At 48.4% G+C, this 19,199-nt stretch overlaps 2 protein-coding genes and 1 non-coding gene across 3 annotated transcripts; 2 read left to right on the forward strand and 1 right to left on the reverse strand.

Moving 5' to 3' along the window:
• The first annotated feature begins 1,616 nt into the window (after window positions 1-1,616).
• On the forward strand, window positions 1,617-3,084 carry LOC123083405 (uncharacterized). Its single transcript, XM_044505454.1, has 2 exons — window positions 1,617-1,844; window positions 1,986-3,084. The coding sequence occupies exons 1-2, from the start codon at window positions 1,651-1,653 to the stop codon at window positions 2,872-2,874; spliced, it is 1,083 nt and encodes a 360-aa protein (XP_044361389.1). The 5' UTR covers window positions 1,617-1,650; the 3' UTR covers window positions 2,875-3,084.
• Window positions 3,085-3,727: 643 nt separating this feature from the next.
• LOC123083406 (uncharacterized) lies at window positions 3,728-17,496 on the reverse strand. Its single transcript, XM_044505455.1, has 2 exons — window positions 17,083-17,496; window positions 3,728-5,058 (listed from the first exon to the last, which is right to left on the reverse strand). The coding sequence occupies exons 1-2, from the start codon at window positions 17,201-17,203 to the stop codon at window positions 3,950-3,952; spliced, it is 1,230 nt and encodes a 409-aa protein (XP_044361390.1). The 5' UTR covers window positions 17,204-17,496; the 3' UTR covers window positions 3,728-3,949.
• A 672-nt stretch (window positions 17,497-18,168) lies between these two features.
• TRNAD-GUC (transfer RNA aspartic acid (anticodon GUC)) lies at window positions 18,169-18,240 on the forward strand. Its single transcript has one exon. It is a non-coding gene; the product is annotated as a tRNA-Asp (tRNA).
• Window positions 18,241-19,199: the final 959 nt, after the last annotated feature.

Consider the following 19,199-nt stretch of genomic DNA (forward strand, 5'->3'; position numbering starts at 1 on the left):
GGTGGAGAAAATTCGGCCTAGTCGCACCCCCAGAAGCCCAATTTCGCTGGTTAGGACCGACTTTGGCGTCGGCGAACCCAGGCCGAACCCGGCGCACTGGGGGGCCGTTTTTTGGCACAAAAAGGAATGGGTCGGCCGAGTGAGTGACTTGCCGCCTTCGTCGTCCTCATCGCCTCGGTTCCCGCGGGAATCAATGCCAAGGCCGCCGTGCCGGTCAGCCTTCCATTGATGCCTCACGGGCGGCGCAGTGAAGGCACGGCGATGCGCGTCCCGCCAGCTCCCGCCACGCGGCACACGGCGGCAGCTCTCCCACCGCCCATCTGCAGCTATAAGCCGTCTTCCCTCGCCGGTGAACACACAAACTCTCGCCACCGATGCCCTTCTCTCTACCTCTCGCCGCTGATGCCTCTCTCACCCACTCTCTCTCACGCTGACGTCAATGGTCGAGCGCTTCTCAGGCGACGGCGCAGCGGCGAACGGCTTCGCCCGCCGCCATCTTCATGAGGATGAGGCGCGCCTCCTCTACGAGGCCGACTATCCGGCGCCCCCGAACATGCGGGTGCCGGGCACCTGGAGGCTCGGCGCTGGCGGCGTCCCGGTGCCGCCTGCGCCAACCGGAGCGGCCCGGCAAGCCGAAATCGCGTGCATCCGGTCTTCGCTGCCGGAGCCACAGCGGAATCAGCCGAGGTACGCCCCCGACAGCAACACACCGTGGACGGCGTACTTCGAGCGGCGCCACGAGGAGCAGATCGCAGCCGCCACAACTCCGAGGGGAGGCGCCGATGGTGGGGCGTCCCAGGCCGAGCCCTCGAGGCCGTCCAGGTTCTACAGGCTCCTCGGTATGTAGATGGCGGGAGGCGACAGTGGCTGGGCGTAGTCGTTTTTAGTTTGTGTTTTTAAGTTTTTTGTACAAATATCGATGAAATCGTTTAGTTTGGACGAAATTGTGTCGTGTTTGGCCCATTTTATATTCCAAAAAATGGCGTCTGGGGGCGACCTGGATGCGGCGGCTGAGATCGACGCGCATCCTTCTCCATCTTCCTCGGCGTCGGCGGCCGCTGCTTCCTCGTCCTCGTCGCTCACGTAATACCCCTACCTCGTCCTGTACGCCTCCTTTCTGCGTCCCATCCTGTTTCTGTTCACCTGCGGATCTTGCATCAGATCCGCCTACATCTGCATGTAGGGATTAAGCCATTGATGGATTCTGCTTATTCTCGAAGAAGAAAAACAATCCAGATTGAGACTTTCCCTGCTTTAGATGTCCAAAATTGCAAACAACAATAGAGGAAAATCATATGTGCTCTGCTTTTATTTTTCTGTCAGCATCGACACTTGCCAGATACAGTATTTGTTTGAGAAATACTACTAGGCACAAACATTTATTTTTCTATCTAGCGCATATACATAACTTCCCCATAGAATTGATATCCAGTGCCTGCATCGTTGTTGATCTTATTCTGAGCTTCTCGGGAGCCACAACTCAATGCGATTAGTACCTTTGTTCAGTTAAGTGTATGATGAGAACGTAGTGTGGCATTGATGTCCTAACGACACGCACCAGGACATGTTCTTTTTATACAGTTAAGTTATACCTTGTTTCGCATGCCTAACCTTTTTCTTGAATTTGCTGTGTCGAACAGATAGAGCGCCATGGTGCAAGTAATGGCCAACAGGACATGTTCTGCCTCTGTCTCCTCACTCTTTGCTTCATCTCGGCCACAAGGATGGGCAGAGCTCCCGGACGACCTGCTCCGACCCGTTGTCGCTCTACTACGCTCGTTCCGCGACCTCCTCGCCTTCGGTACCACTTGTCGTCATTGGTGTGATCTCTTCTCAGCACACAGGTCCTCTGTCCAGCCTCTGCTCCTCCACCCCAATCTCCGTATCTACAGTGGACAGACTCTCTCGCATAACTGTTGGACCTTATTCCACAAATGCACATGGAGATTGGCTGACCCTGCTGCCACCTCCTCATGCTCTCGCAGTTCTCTTTCCTTGAGTGACCTCAGAAGCATGACCTTTCTGCGCTACTCCCATGGTCAGCTCATCTTCTACGACAACAATGGTTTCCATATTGTTAATCCATTCAGTGGCACTAAGGTTGGTCCTCCTTCCATCCAGTCAGTTCACTTCACTTGCATCAGCTATGTCACCTTAACTGCCCCTGTTGCATCCGCTGATTCGCATCTCCTTGTCGGTGCTGGAGCCTATCTGTTCCTGTGGCGCATCGGGAGCGACTCTTGGACAAAACACAGCCCTAAAGTTGGTCGTTTTTCGATTGAACAAAATGTGACCTTCAAGGGCAAGACATATGCCCTAGGGTCTTTCGGGTGGTTCTACATCATTCACTTGTCACCCAGTCTCATTGTTGAGAAGTTTAAAGTTGTGTTCGAGGAAGATAAAACCGAAGATCTCTATTCGGCAAATGAAAAAGCATGGCTAGTGGTGTGTGGTGACACGCTTCTCTTGATCAAACTTGTGGAGGCGGGAAGACGGATGCGCTCGGAGGCCTTCCAGTTCATGCCCTTCAAGCTTGAGTCATTGGACACCATGACCAAGAAGGCAAGGTGGGTGAAAGTGAACAAGTTAGATAACTGGGCCATCTTTATCAGCGTTGACGAGTGGTGCGAGGCGTTGCCGTGCATGAACCCGGAGGGATCGGGAGGAAGGAGCAACCACATATACTTCCCAAGTTATCAGTCTGAAAAACCTTGGGCTGCAGTCCAACTATGGAAAAAATGTTATTACCATTCGACACAGCTCTTCAACACTGGAAGACGTTACCTGAAATTGGAGTCAACCTGGGTCTTCCCCGCGCGTTTCCTTGTTACGTCCTGCGATGATCTTACGGCCGTGAGTGCGGTTGATGATTAGCTTCTGATACAGCTTTGGTGGGAGGATTCTACTATGTTGCAGTAGCAAGATGAGTAGTTCACTGAATGTTCTTGACGTGTTTCAAAACTTGCATTACAAACAGAAGTGTAGATTAAGTTATCAGATTATGTACTTTCCTCTTTTTTTCTGCGGCAATTACAAGGGACCCATATGTTTTATTTCTCATTTATTACAGATTGTGGAGTTTTCTTGTACCTGGGCACTTGATAACATGGGCTAGGCCTGTAACTTCCCTTTCATACATGGATAGCTAAGAGTAACTTGTCTCAACAAAAAAAAGCTAAGAGTAATTGTACTATGGTTGTTGATTATTCACGTGATGTGCTTGAGCATATGACTATCTCATTGGGTGGAAATGTGAATATTGATAACATAGGCTACAATTTTTTAACTGAACATTGTACGCCATTTTGGGCTGGAAAGTTGCAAGGTCACCAAGAATTAAAGTGAGGATGCAAGTCCATATACATCAGGTTAATATAGACTGCAAGTTCAGCCAACAAACATATAAGCAGCATATATGCATTCATCACAAAGTTTATATTTTGCACCAACAAAAATTAGGCAGACAGAGTGTTCGACAACCAAACAGATCTGCATTTGAACATAGCTTCAGCAAACAGCTCTCTGTGCATTTGATTGTCTCTGTTTAAAAGGAGATCAAGCTACAAATAGATGTATGGACCAAACAAAGCACATAACTAAAATAAAAGCCCAGGCACATCTGACATGGTGCACATAAAAAATGTTGAAGAGTGATATGAAGACTCAAGAAGCTAGTATTGTTTCAAGATGCAAACCCTTATCTCTTGTATGCAAAATGGGAGTAATTAACAAGGTTCAGCGAAAACAGCAACATGTAGCACAAGTTTTGCCTCCAGGAATGTACACTGGGTGGCAAACAAAGATTATTACAAATCTTTTTTGAAAGGAATTATTACAAATCTTGATGTACTCCGTCAAAGGAGCGGAAACTAGAAGGAACATAGCGACAAAAAAGTCCCCAAGTGCAGCCAACGACAACAAGACAACTGCACGGTACAACGACACGTTCTCATATCCAAGCTGCAAAGGATGTAGGATTACGAGCAAGATGAGCATTGATCGTCGCAAAACAAGGTTCTGGCTCCAACTGCTCATGTTGGTTGCCATCTACTGGGTATGAAAATACTCGAGCGTTTTCATCCAACTGATAGACAAGGCCACCCCTTAAACCCATTCTCTCTGGGTTCACTAAGAGTCGTGGCTGTCCAGTACGTTTCTCGCCCAAGAAGAACTTCCACTTCTTCAAGCCTCCCTCTTCCACGATCACATACTTTGCAGGTTCAGTTGAGAAGTCAATGGAGAAGGCTTCCCCGTTACGACCAAGTAGGAGAAGTGTGTCTTCACAAGCCACCAAATTTCCGGAAAGCACGTACGGGTCCATATAATCTCTGCAATCAAGTCTTAGTAGCTCAACATGAAACTGAGGTGTCAAATGCACGGTGTATAGTTTTTGACGCATCCTCATAATGACCCCACCTTTGAAGGACACCATCTCCTTGATCAAATGTGCATTTAGAAAATCGCAGTGCAACCAAGAGGGGCTCCCAACTCGCCAAGCATACAGGCAGTGCGGGCTGCTGAAAAATAGATATGAATCTGGTGACGCCTCTGGAGATATGAAGGTTCTGTAGCATAGTTGACTCAATGGAAAAGGTGGAGCTGCAACCGTAGTGCCAGTGAGCACGTCCATAATGACAAGGGATCTCTCGTAGCAGAAAATAGCATGACCATAAGAACATTTGACGACTGCCATTTTGTCCAAAATACTTGGAGGGGTCAAGCGACACAACGGAGTACTTGGATATACAGGATCAATGAGCTCCCATGTGTTTCCAATGTTAGAGCCAGCTGAGCTTGTCTGGTCAGCACAGTTCCGGAAAATAACAGGTGGGAAGAGCTCGCCTAAGGTAGATTTGATTGACATGAATGCGGCATACCAGCTAGGGCAGGTGGCGATGAATGCAAGAAGGTCACGAGTTGAACCCAACAGGACAATGATGGAGTGCAATAATCCATGTGGTAGGTCCGCCCAGCCTTCGGGTCCAAACATGACACGGTGCACGGAGATGGGGGTGTCGGAGCTCCGGTTGATATTTTGCATGATATCAGCTTCAAATTCTGCATTAAGGATCATGAAAGGACAACAATTTTAGCAATGGACCTGAGTTAACTATATAATATAAATTGCTATCACTATTTTTATTAAATTGGTACTGCTACTGCTATGATAATTATACAAACACAATAAAAATGTTTGTAGAAACTATAAACATAATACACAGTAGAGCAAAGACTACACTATTGCCATCGAAATGTGCATCTGCCTCAAGAAAATTCGATCACGATAAAATTCATCAACAGTTGAAAAGGAAAGGCAAGTTCTGTATTTTTCTTTCCACCGAATGTTATTTATATGTGTTGCGCAACAGGTTTGACTCTTGTCTCCAGGTCGATTCCGGGCCCACAGATACGCGATAAATTTCATCAACATTTGAAATTAAAAAGTGCAAGCAATATTGAAATTCTAAGATTGTTCTACACTGATAGTGGTAAACCCTTGAACTATTTCATATTTTCATATAGTATAAACACAACAGGATCGCACATCCACCAACAACACATACACTCAGATCCCCAAATCATCAATGGCAGAGTCAGGCTACCAAGAACAAAAGTGCGATGAACGCGTCAGAGGAGGTTGCCCACAATGGGGGGATGACGGGCCAAGGAAGATGATCCTGGGCAGCCTTGCGCGGTTGAGAACTCTGTCTGATCATGGACCGTGGCACCGGTCAGCAAATATATATACTCGGCCAACCCACGAGACCATGTCCTACATGGAAATTGACTTAACCTAGATCACATCGTATACTACATATTTGGACTCAAGCTTGACGCGAACACGTGAACTCCTACTAGTACATGTACATGACTTTGGTTAGTCCCCAAAGAAATAAAGCCACGTGACATGCAAGCACCAAGTACATCATGTTCCAAACAAAACAATCAAGATTATGCTAACACTAGCGTCGGCCACTGCACCACCAATGGCTGTCATGGGTTCCCAACTCCAGTAGGAGGTGGGCAAGGTCTCGTCCACGATACCGGCAATCACTCCAAAGCTGCTTGTATGTACAACTCAGAGCAAGGGGGTAGAACTCGACATCAACTTGGTTCCTTCCCTTGCCAGGGCTGAACCCGGAGGGCGGAGGTGATTCAAGGCCAGGCCTCCTCCATGAGTCCGGCAGCCAGCAAGGAAAATGAAGTGGGCGAAGTCAACCTCAACAAGGCTCCTCCCCTACCCCTGGAGCCAGTAACATGAAAGCCAAGCACCACAAAGATAAGAATAGCACAAGGGTAAGTGTCGGTGTCAAAACTGGCGGATCTCGGGTAGGGGGTCCCGAACTGTGCGTCTAGGCGGATGGTAACAGGAGACAAGGGACATAATGTTTTTACCCAGGTTCGGGCCCTCTCGATGGAGGTAATACCCTACTCCTGCTTGATTAATATTGATGATATGGGTAGTACAAGAGTAGATCTACCACGAGATCAAGGAGGCTAAACCCTAGAAGCTAGCCTATGGTATGATTGTTGTTCTGTCCTACGGACTAAAACCCTCCGGTTTATATATACACCGGATAGGTTAGGGTTACACAGAGTCGGTTACAATGGTAGGAGATCTACATATCCGTATCGCCAAGCTTGCCTTCCACGCCAAGGAAAGTCCCATCCGGACACGGGACGAAGTCTTCAATCTTGTATCTTCATAGTCTTGGAGTCCGGCCGTGACGATAGTCCGGCTATCCGGACACCCCCTAGTCCGGGACTCCCTCGGTAGCCCCTGAACCAGGCTTCAATGACGACGAGTCCGGCGCGCATATTGTCTTCGGCATTGCAAGGCAGGTTCCTCCTCCGAATACTTCATAGAAGGTTTTGAACACAAGGATAGTGTCCGGCTCTGCAAAACAAGTTCCACATAACACCGTAGAGAGAATAATTTTTGCACAGATCTGCTGACGTATTCCGCGGCGTGACATCACACCACGGCCAGGCCTTTATATGAATCGTTTTTACTGTTCCACCTCAGCGTGTTTAGCGAGGCAGTTTCCTTGGCACGTCTTATCAAGGCGTAGATCGCGCCCCCTTATTCCGGGATTCTCATCAATACGGACGTGGGTAACCCAACCGTGCCCATTGGCCTGCCTCCTCTATCAAAGGCGAGTCCTAATCGACCACGGGGTGGGCTCTTGGTATTCAACCTCTTTATAATAAGACCAAGGCCCTCTTCTTTTTACACCCTCCATCGAGTTCGCCTTGCGCTTCGAGTTCCAACACCCAAAGCTTCAGATTCGGGCGCTTCGGACTTTCAAAGATATCCGGATCCGACCAGCACGGCCGATGGATGTCTTCCTCCGTCACAGAAGAAGACATGCTAAAACTGCGCGACGCCAGGTATCTAACCGGCGAGATCTCGCATAGGCTGCCTGCTCCAGGGTAGGTCATTCCCACTCCTGAGCCCGGCGAGAACGTGGTGTTCGTGTCCCACTTCCTTCGGGGTTTAGGCTTCCCGACGGATCCCTTTGTGCAGGGGCTCATGTTTTATTATGCGCTTGATTTCCATGACTTGAATCCGGAGTCCATCCTCCATATCTCGTCATTCATTGTCGTATGTGAGGCCTTCCTCCATATTACCCCCCACTTTGGATTGTGGCTCAAGACCTTCAAGGTGGAGCCAAAGATGATCGAGGGGCAACAAGCAGAGTGCGGAGGGGCGGCCATAAGCAAATGTGCTGATGCTCCATGGCCCGAGGGCTCTTTTCAAGAGGAGCTTGGTTTGTGGCAACGGGAGTGGTTTTATATCACCGCTCCCAGGGGCACCAAATGGGAGCCGCTCCCTGCCTTCCACTCAGGTCCACCACAGCGGCTGGCATCATGGGTCAACAAGGGGCTTGATTGGGGGCTGTATTCGAGACCTCCAGGAAAGAGGAATCAACCTGGTTGCAGTGGCGCAGGTTATGGTGATCCGGCGCCTTCAGCCCTGCAAACGTCACCCCCTCCGCCTGTGGGAATTCAATCTGGAGGGACCACGAGCTCTCCAAAACTTTATGGGCACGACGCCCATGGAGATGTATAGACTGTTCTTCGGATCACAAGAGAAGTGTCCGGACTTGACCGAGGACGCAGGACTAAGCTGCAATCGCCCGGATACTCAAGTAAGTAGTCCTGTAACCGGACAAGCTGTTTATTCATTTATTTTATATATGTGCCCTTTAAAGGAGCCGTTTCTTGCACAGGAATGGATAGCCAAGGCAAAGTTAATAAGGTGTCCGGCTCCCCTCCCAGAGACCACGCTGGATCCCATGCTGACCAAGATGTTGAAGGTCGCGCCTTTTGAAGAAGGCGAAGGGGGGAGCGGGAAGGCAACTACCTCTATGAAGGAGGCTATCAAGGAAGGAGGGATTAAGAGTCCCACCTTCCGAGGAGAGAAGAGGACCGCTTCGGAAGATCCGGAGGTCAAGGCCTCAAAGAGGGGAAAGGGATCTTCGGCAAAGAGTCCGGCGCTGGGAAGTAACCCAGGCGCATTATTCCCCCAAGGGGATCAGCCCTCCAGCGGGCCGTAAGTAAAAAGAAGGGGTCTTGTAAATAAGGAACATCCCTGTATTTATTCATGAAGATAACCGAAATTGTACCTTGTAGTTCGGACCTCAGCCCTTCTCAGCAGAGCTCGTCTTCGCGGGATCTTCTTCCGGAGATGATGGAGAGCGAAACGCCTCCACTTGTCGCACCCTCATGTGAAGCGGACGACCCGGAGGTGTCGTCGCGGAGGGTTCCCCCAAGTCCGGCGGGGCCGGAAGGTCCGGCGCCAAGTGGTGTGCGGTCGGAGGAGCTGAAGGATCTGCTCGGGCGAGCGTCTATTTCAGAGGATCACCGTGCTCTAATGGGTGTGGTGATTGAAAGAATTGCATCCGCGGAGAGCGGATTGCATGAAGCCGTCAGAAGCTTACTGACGGGGTTTGAGGTACGCAAAAATGATGTACCTTTTGACAGTTATGCACATAAAATGCGCCCTGTATAGATAGTAGCCCCTGAGACTCGGTATGTTGTCAAAATTGACAACGTGCCGAGGATCAAATTCTCAGTTATAACATATCGCTGCTCCTAAACAGGTGGCGGGGCGTCCGAAGGCCAGCCGGACTGATGAATATGCCGAGCTAAAGCGGCGACTTGACGAGGCGGATGCGGACATCGCACTGGTCAATAAACGGTTTGACGAGTCACAAGGTATGCGACTTCTATGCGGACACCTGGTGAGGGGGCCTGACGCCCATGTCTTATTATTCGTATGCTTAATGTGGATGGTGCTGCTACCGTGGAGGAGCTGCGGGCGGAACTCGCCCGAGCAAAAGAGCAAGCCCGGGTCTGTAATGCGGCTGCTTTAAAGGCAGCCGAAGAGCTAGAAGCCGAACGGGCTGCTCACTGCCGAAGCAAAGAGGAAATGGCCGATATGGCCAAAAAGTTAAGGAATACTACCGATCGCTACGAGGTTCTTGAAAAAGAACGTCAAGCGGAACAAGAGGGCCTAAAAAGGCCGCCGCCGAATCCAAGAATGCCCAAGCGGCTTTGAGAGCTGCCAAGGAGGAGCTGAGTCAGGCCGGGGCAATTGCGGCTGGAAAACCGTTTCTGCTGCAGAGAAAATACACAGATCCAAAGTATGCTCAATTGGATAAGTTGTGGAGTTCGGAGGATTCTTATCTGGACGCGGCGAGCGCTGCGGACGCGGTTGAGCACTTCCGGGGCCAGAAGGGGCACAGAAGGGAAGAGCTATATTGGTCTCAATTCCATAGTCCGGAGCGTCCTCTGTCGCTGACCGATCAGTTGGCCGAATGGGCCGAGCTGAATCGGTTGTCCGGCTTTGCCATGAAGCATGTCCTGACTCACTTGTGGCCGGGCGAACCCCAGCCGAAGAGCTATTTTGGTTTAGTGCAGCAGTTCCTTGGTGCGGTACCGCGTATCGACGAAATAAAGCAATCAACGTGTATTGAGGGAGCGCGGATGGCTCTTGCCCGTGTCAAGACATACTGGGCAGAGATGAAGGCCACCGATGTTGCATCCCAAGACTCGGACAGAAGCCGAGTACCTGCCGAGCACTACTTTGAAGAAGTCCTACCGGGCGCTCGTTTAATAGAGACGCAGTGCTCGAAGGATATTATGTTTTAGATGACATGTATGATTTGTGAAAATGATGTTTCAATATAATATAAGAGCTTTTTATACTTGTGCGGTCAAGTAGTAAACTACTCCCTGTGCGGCCGTTTATGTATATTTGTATATAACCTGAAAGATGGCAGTCCTTGGCTTCAGCCCCCACGCACATAGTGCGGGGGTGTTTGCAAAGAAAGCGTTTTTTCACACTTAATCCAACGTCTTGGTCCTATTAAGGAGGTGATAGTGTAGCAAACCAGGCAACCGAACTATAATGCTTTATCACTTTCACTTAGCCATAGGAGTTCGAGGGTGGGGCTACGATATAGCCCCTGGGGGCACCGCACTCTCCCGAATTCGGGGTGCGTATGTGCCTGACAGAAAACCGGTCCTTCGTTAATGCGGAGGAATCCTAAACATTCCTGTGAGTCATCGAGTGGTTGACCAGTCTCTCGCTATATCATGACAGTCAGTTTTTGGCTTTCTCTACTGAGGTGCTCGCCCGGCCGAACCGGGGCACAATCGTAGTAGTTCTCCTGGTGTCGCGTTAGCCGTGAAAACGGAACGTAAGGCAGCAAAACACAGGAGCCGGGCAACCCAACATTTGACCAAAGACATGATTCGGAGCTGATGCATATAAGGCCTAACTCGAGACGCCGAATACTCCCTAAGGTATTCGGTCTTTATGAAAATGGGCAGAATAATGCCCTAAGCCCCTGATGTCCAGGTACGCGCAAAAATTCTGGTGCGGTCAATGCCAAAACGCCAGCCTCCTCCTCGGTTATAATAAGGAACCGGGGGATGTATATCAACAAGAGACAGTAAAAAAGGTTTACGTAGGGTCTTAATCTGAAAAGAATCCTTGCAACGGGTCCCTACTGCACGTCTGCGCATGTGTCTCTGTTGTGCCGTATCCTGGACGGGTGTAGCACGTTGTTCATCAGTAAAAGAGAGGAACTTAGTTTAAAAGAAAAAAAGATTCGTGCAAAAGATGTACTTAATATTAAATAAACAGAGTATGGTTCGAAGAAAAAGTTGAGCTTTATTGTCTCTTGTTACACATGCATGTAGCCCCTCGTATGGGGGTGTGCCGCTAGTAGGCACCGAACTCGTCTAGCCGTGTCCGAGTTTTGGATGACCAATTCAGGTTCTTTGCCTAGCAGAGCCGGATAGCTTTGGGGCTGTCAAGGCAGTCTCCCGTTCTTCCGTGCTCGAGTAACACTTAATACTTCCTTTTAGCGAGATGATGCCGCATGGACCGGACATTTTAAGTGTTAGAGATGCATAATGTGGTATTGTGTTAAAGCGGGCGAAAGCTTCGCGTCCCAATAGTGCTTGATGGCTACTTTTAAACGGGGCGATATGGAAGAGTAACCTTTCGGGACGGAAGTTGTCGGATGAACCGAACACAACTTCTAGCAGGATGGAGCCCGTACAATGGGCATATGGTCCTGGCATTACTCCTTTAAAGGAGGTGTTGCTACGACGGATTTTGGTTGGGTTTATCCCCATCCTGCGGATTGTATCCTGATATATCAGGTTTATGTCACTGCCGCCATCCATGAGGACTCGCGTAAATTGGAATCCATCGATTATAGGATCCGATATCAGGGCAGTCCATCCTGCGTTCCAGATATTTTCGGAATAGTCATGATGGTCGAAGGTGATTGGTTTTGACAACCAGTGTGCGGCGTGCCTTTTAGTGGGTGCCGCTCTGTTTTCCCTTTGATCACGTGAAGTGAGTTTACTATTTTAACCTCTTGTGGGAAAGTCTTTTGTTTTCCGGGGCTCTGCTTGTGGTGCTCGTCGTCATCTTCACTTGGTGTGTCGAGCCCCTTGTGTTCGGCGTTCAGTCTGCCGGACTGTTTGAAGGCCCAACAATTTCGGTGGGTATGGTTAGCAGGCCTCCCAGGAGTACTGTGGATTTGACATATCTTGTCCAGGATTTTGTTGAAGTTGGATAGCTCATCGCTATTGTCCTTAAGGGGCAGTTTTTTGTTGTTCTGCCGTGAGCTTTTGAATCCGGCGTTGACTGCCGTGCTCTTTGGACTGTTCCTTTTAATCCGGCGCTGGTCCTTGTTGCGCCGTGGTTTCCCATTTCCATCCCTGATTTCGGATGTACTTGGGTCGCTGGTGCTGCATCTTGCTAGCCAGCTATCCTCTCCCGCGCAAAAGCGGGTCATGAGGCTTGTTAGTGCGGCCATTGTTCTTGGCTTTTCTTGGCCGAGGTGTCTGGCGAGTCATTCGTCTCGGACGTTGTGTTTGAAAGCTGCTAAGGCTTCGGCGTCCGGACAGTCGACTATTTGGTTCTTTTTAGTAAGGAACCTGTTCTAGAATTTCCGGGCTGACTCTCCGGACTGTTGAGTTATGTGACTTAGATCGTCTGCATCCGGAGGGCGGACATAAGTCCCCTGAAAATTTGCCCGAAATGCATCCTCGAGCTCTTCCCAGCTTCCAATGGTATTTTCGGGGAGGCTCTTAAGCCAATGCCGAGCTGGCCCTTTGAGTTTAAGGGGTAAGTATTTTATGGCGTGGTGATCATCTCCTCTAGCCATGTGTATGTGGAGGATGTAATCTTCAATCCAGACTCCAGGGTCTGTTGTTCCGTCGTATGCCTCTATGTCTACGGGTTTGAATCCCGCTGGAAATTCATGATCCAGCACCTCATCGATGAAACATAGGGGGTGTGCGGCGCCCCTATATTTGGGTGTGCCGTGATCTTCGGAATTTTGGCGTATTGCATTGCTATGACGAGCATGCTTTCTTGGCCCATAGATGGACCTAACTGGGCCATCCTTTTGATGTGAATCCTTATGCGGATCACATATTGGCTTGTGTGCGGCACCATTCGCCGCTCTCTTTTTGCCGTGAGGTCGTCCATCCGACCGGGTGGCCTTCTTGCTTTTTAATTGTGGGGGCTCTAAGGCCTCCACGTCAAATTCGGGCAGTAGCTTTCTTTTCGGGTAGCTCTTTGTTCGGCGACTGTCGCCGTACTTGTCTGCGGTGCTGAATACTTTGCTCCATCTGATCCTGAGTGCATCTTCCGCTGTTTTGAGCTTCCGCTTCTTCTTTTTCAGGCTACGCGCAGTGGCGACGAGCCATTTCTGGAGGTCGTTTTGCTCCAATAGTTTGTCCGGCGTCAGATCGTCCGGACTGTTGTCTTCGCCGGGGACAGATTGTTTATCCAAGTTGTCTTGTTCGGACGATTGCTCAATAGCTTGTTCGTTGTCCACCGGTTCGCCCTGCTCTATGGCTGGGTCTTTATTGAGGCGGGACTTTGTTCGGCGTTTACGCTGCCGTTTTGACTGCTTTTCGAGGTATTTATCCTTCGTAGCGTCCCGTTGTTCCTCGTCTTCATTTCCTTTAGGTGTATCCACCATGTATACATCATGAGATGAGGTGGCTGTCCAGCATCCTAGAGGTGCTGGCTCATTGTTGTCTCCTACATCATCGTCCATACCGTCGATGTCTTCGGAGTCGAAGTCGAGCACGTCATGTAAGCTTTTGACAGTGGCTACGAAGTGGGTGGTGGGTGGGCGTTGAATTTTTTCGTCGTCCGCATCCCAACCTCCTGACCGTAGTCCGGCCAGGGCTCTCCGGATAAAGAGAGAGACTTTAGTGAATTCAGGATGTTGCCAAAGGGCGAGTGCTGAAAGATGTCCGCGGCCGTGAACTCCATGACCGGCGCCCAATCGGGTTCGATTGGCAGGGGCGCGGAGGGTTCAGAGTCCGGAGAGGAGTCCGGCACCCTGAAGTCAAGGTCTTCGCAAAGGACAGGGATGGAGTTCGGATCGATCGCAGTAGAGATTGTAGCCCCCGAGGCGGTGTCCAACCACTCATCCTCGATCGGGGAATCCGGCTCCGGATTAAGGGTCGGAGCGGATACTGGTGCGGCCTCCAAGGCACTGTTCGGTTGCAGAGCTAGATCATGCCCGTCGAGACAGTGCGGCACGCTTGGCTGCGGCTCGAATCCGTCGAAGATCAAGTCTCCGCGGATATCAGCCGTATAGTTCAAACTTCCAAATCTGACCTGATGGCCAGGGGCGTAGCTTTCGATCTGCTCCAGATGGCCAAGCGAATTGGCCCGCAGTGCAAAGCCGCCGAACATGAAGATCTGTCCGGGGAGAAAAGTCTCACCCTAGACCGCGTCGTTGTTGATGATCGAAGGAGCCATCGGGCCTATCGGTGACGACACAGAGGAACTCTCAATGAAAGCACCAATGTCGGTGTCAAAACCGACGGATCTCGGGTAGGGGGTCCCGAACTGTGCGTCTAGGCGGATGGTAACAGGAGACAAGGGACACAATGTTTTTACCCAGGTTCGGGCCCTCTCGATGGAGGTAATACCCTACTCCTGCTTGATTAATATTGATGATATGGGTAGTACAAGAGTAGATCTACCACGAGATCAAGGAGGCTAAACCCTAGAAGCTAGCCTATGGTATGATTGTTGTTCTGTTCTACGGACTAAAACCCTCCGGTTTATATAGACACCGAATAGGTTAGGGTTAAACAAAGTCGGTTACAATGGTAGGAGATCTACATATCCGTATCGCCAAGCTTGCCTTCCACACCAAGGAAAGTCCCATCCGGACACGGGACGAAGTCTTCAATCTTGTATCTTCATAGTCTTGGAGTCCGGCCGTGACGATAGTCCGGCTACCCGGACACCCCCTAGTCCGGGACTCCCTCAGTAAGCCAGGGAAGTAAGTTGATCAATCCCTGGTGAACACCGGGGCGGTGTTGGGTAAATGCATGGGACGTGACAGTGAGTCTTGTAGTGAGTTTGTGGCGACACCTAGTTACAAGGGTCCTGGTCTGAACAAGAAGGCATGAGGTGAGGGTAATGGAGGTGGCATGAGCAACATAGGTGTGTTAGGCGGTAAGGACGCTATCGGCCCATTGGTTGCCGATGAATGACATGTGATAAGGAAGGCACCTATCAGGAGAAATGAGTCGCCTGATTTAGAATTGTTGGGGCCTCGGGCAGTCTCGGATATTTGAAGAGCTAGTTTGCCTCGTGCACGCGTATACCACTTGATGATCGTTTTACATTCTGAAACTCAGCAATGTGAAAGGAGTTTCAATAATCTTAGGTGGATGCTAGGCCGCTAGAATTGTATTGTGCATGATGGTAAGGGCAAGGGTGTGTTGCGTTGTTGTGAGATAAATGAACTAAAATAAAAAGATTGCCATATACCTGACGTACATCAATGTCTTAATTCATGATGATTCCCATGGACCAAAGGGAAAGAGTACCGTCGCCGAAGGGAACTACTAAAATCCCTGGCCGATGACTGCACTAAGCTGAGAGTGCTGCAATAGGATGTTTGGTCCTGGACATTAAAGATTTTGGCTCCATGATAAGCAGTACTCACTGGATGAGAAGGAATATTGTAGTCACATACTGAATGCACCATCTTATTGGTTGCGGATGGTCGGGAAAGCATCTTAAGAAAGCAGGTCTTGGAAGGGTGGTTAATGCCTATCAAAATTGTTGGGGGAGCCTCGGTGTCTCTAAACTAATGTTTGTTGATGACAGCCTTTTGTTCTTCAAGGCCGTAGGAAGAGAGGTGAGGGTAGTGAAGGACACTCCAAATCTATTTCAAAGGCGTACATGATAGCTTCTTAGCCCGGCTAAATGCTCTTTATTACTTAGTGAACATTGCTCGCCCCATGTCCAGTAAGAGATAAAGGTCACCCTTGGTGTTGTGGCTTCCACTTTTGAGAGTAAATATTTGGATTTACCAACCCCAGAAGGTAGGATGTTTTCCTCGAATTTTAGTCGATCATGGAAAGGTTCACAAAAATGTGCAAGGACTGGATTGAAAAGTATATGACCCATGCAGCTAAAGTGGTCTTGATTAAGTAAGTGGTTCAAGCGCTTCCCAATTACTTCTTTGGATTGTTCAAATGTCCTTGGGCTTTTGTGATAAGTATGAAAATTTTATCTGGGACTTTAGGTGGGGCGATGAGTAAGGACATCACAAGGCCATTTGGCTCTCCTGATACCAAATTATAAAACAAAAGAGAGGAGGTGTTCTAGGATTCTGGGATATGCATATGTTTAACCAAGCTCTCCTGGCAAGGCAAGGCTGGAGACTGGTTCACAAGCCGGATAGTTTATGTTCCAGAGTCTTGAAATCAGAATATTATCCTTGTGGGATATTCTGGACATGGTCATTTCCTCGTATGCATCCCCGGCTTGGAGTTAAGATACTCAAGGAAGGCATCATCTGGCGTATAGTGAATGGACGAAAAATTCAGATTCAGAGAGACAACTGGATTCTGAGACAGTATGGCCTCAGGTTGCCAAATTCGCTAGAAACTCAAGGTTGAGGTGGGTTAACCAGTTGATTGTCTCGATAAAAAATGAATGGAACATTAACCTTGTCCATAGGCTATTTTCTGATTTTGATGTAGAGGAGATATTTCGCATAAATCACCCTTCTATGTAATGGATGACGTGCTTATAAACTTGCCACCAACTCAAATTCAGGTACAAATCCCCTGCTTCTAGCTCATCAAGTGCGACATATAATTGGAGTATTTGGGATGTGATTTGGAGAGATAAGGTTCCAGAGAAGGTTAAGGTCTTTGGCTGGAGGTTGCTACTGGCTCACTGGCTACACAATTGTGTAAATTTATAAAGGCGCTGAGTGTAACACCATTTGTGCTATTTCTGGTAACAATGTGGATCACAATTCCAATCTCCACAGTGGCTTTGGGATGTTGGCTAGTGTCCCATCAATACTTCTTTTTTGAGGGAATTGGTGTCCCATCAATACTTAATGCCCCCATGTCTAATGATTGCAATCAGTCCATGGTAATATACAAGTCTAGTGGTTTCCCTCAATTAAGTAAAATAAACACAACTCGAAGATCAACTAATTTTTACCTTAATTTTTCTAGAAAAAATAGGGCGAGTTCTTCCCTTACCTTCTTCAATGTTGATAGCGGAGGGCGAAGTGGAGGCAACAACTAACTTCTCCGATGCCAGTCGTGGCAAGACGTGGCCATCGGAGATAGTATGCCGCTTTCCTCCATCGCCAATCATCATGTTGGCTCCAGATCTGGAAAAAATGGTTGGTCGCCCACACCTAGGACTCCAGATCTAGATGTAGTTGGTTGCCCAACTGCGGCGACTCCAAATCTGGATGCGGTTGGTCGCCCACACCTAGGACTCCAGATATGGATGGAAACACAGTAGGAGCCTACGCGGTTTGTCTCAACGCATCATCCACCGCTCAATCGTGGGCGGTTCAAGCGCAGTCTCGGCGTGGATGTCAAGGGGAAGGGGGAACGTGTGTGACGAGAGAGAGAGCGAGGGGAGGGAGAGAGAGAAAGCGAGGACAGGAGGAGACTAGCGTGTGGGTTTGTTCGTTATAGAAAAGCTTTACCTATAGATTATTATGTGAGCCTGCATACCACAACAAGACCTCCCGTCCTCACGTTTAAATTGCCCCGCCCTCTCCCACGTGGTGGGCCCACTTCTCACCCTACCGCTCCCAAAAAAGCGTGTAGGACGAGAGTTGTGCGTGTTGGTCAGTTTGCTCGCTGGAGCGAGCAAACGCCAGGGAGTCAATATGAGGTGCTCCCAGCAAGGAGACGAAAGACACCATGCAACATGCTCCGACCGACCATGATTCCTGCATACAAATAGTGAACCATCGGAAGCAATGACCTTACCTCACTGACCAGACACCCGCGGCTCCACTCCCACACACATGATGTCAGCGTGAGGTACTCAATGTTCTCCTAGAATTCTTGTAGCTGTTCGCCCATATTTTTATTCATGTTTCTCCCTGTCAACCAAGACCCCTCTACTGAATTTCCCTTTGACTTGAGAATGACGGCAGAGACGGAGCGCTTCAGAACGGGCCCTAACACCGGAACATGCAACCACCGTGATGTGGAGCACGCACGAGAAGAGATCCACAGGAATGGGGATTAGCAACATTAAGTAATGTTTTATACAAGGGTCCTGGTCTAAGTAATCTGTGTTTAGCAACATTAAGCTACAAAGTCGTTGTAGTATAGTGGTAAGTATTCCCGCCTGTCACGCGGGTGACCCGGGTTCGATCCCCGGCAACGGCGCATTTTTTTGTTTGGTTTGCCGGCCCACGACAGGCCACGCCGATCCACTGCGTCCGATGGAAGCTCCTGTTTTTTTTTAGGGTAAGCTACGTGCTGAAAAACAAAATGTAAAGAAAAAATATAATTTTCATTGAGGGAGAACTGGGAATCGAACTCACGAGGACCACGTGACTGAAATAACCTAACCACTGCACCACCGTCAGTTACTTGCTAGCTTTCGTAAAACAGCCCTCTTTGACCTTTACTTCAGTATAAACATTAAACGTATATACTACTCCCTCCGTCCCAAAGTAAGTGTGTCAACTTTGTACTAGCTCTAGTACAAATTTGTACTAAGCTCAAGACACTTTTTTTGAGACGGAGGGAGTATTATATACCCACTATAAATTATATTTGAATAAAGAAAATATAAACGTGAAAACGCATTCACATAAAACATGAATTCAAAAGAAATGTTCACAAAAATAGAAAAAAGATTGTGAATTTGGAAAAAAATCATCAAATCTTAAAAAAAAGTTCATCAAATTTGAAAAAAGTTCACAAAAATGAAGAGAGTTCACCTAAATTGAAAAAGTTCATTGAATTTCAAAAAAAGATCATCAAATTTGAAAAAAAGTTCATCGTATTTGAAAGAAGTTTATTGAATTTGAAAAAAAATTCACCGAAATTGAAATAGTTCATCGAAATTGAGAAAAGTTCATCGGATTTGAGTAAAGTTCATCGTATTTGAAAAAAAGTTCACCGAAATTTAAAAAAGTGCATCGATATTGAGAAAAGTTCATCAAATTTGAAAAATAGTTCATGAATTTATAAAGACTTCATAAATTTAGAAAAAGGTACACGAAATTTATAAAACGGTGCATTAAAGAAAACAAAAAAGAATGAGAAAAAAAGAAAAAGTATAAACCAAACTGAATAAGGAATATAAGAAGAGAAACAAACTTTTTGTCCACTAGCGT

The sequence above is a fragment of the Triticum aestivum genome, chromosome 4A (assembly GCF_018294505.1).
Source record: "Triticum aestivum cultivar Chinese Spring chromosome 4A, IWGSC CS RefSeq v2.1, whole genome shotgun sequence".
Taxonomy (NCBI): domain Eukaryota; kingdom Viridiplantae; phylum Streptophyta; class Magnoliopsida; order Poales; family Poaceae; genus Triticum; species Triticum aestivum.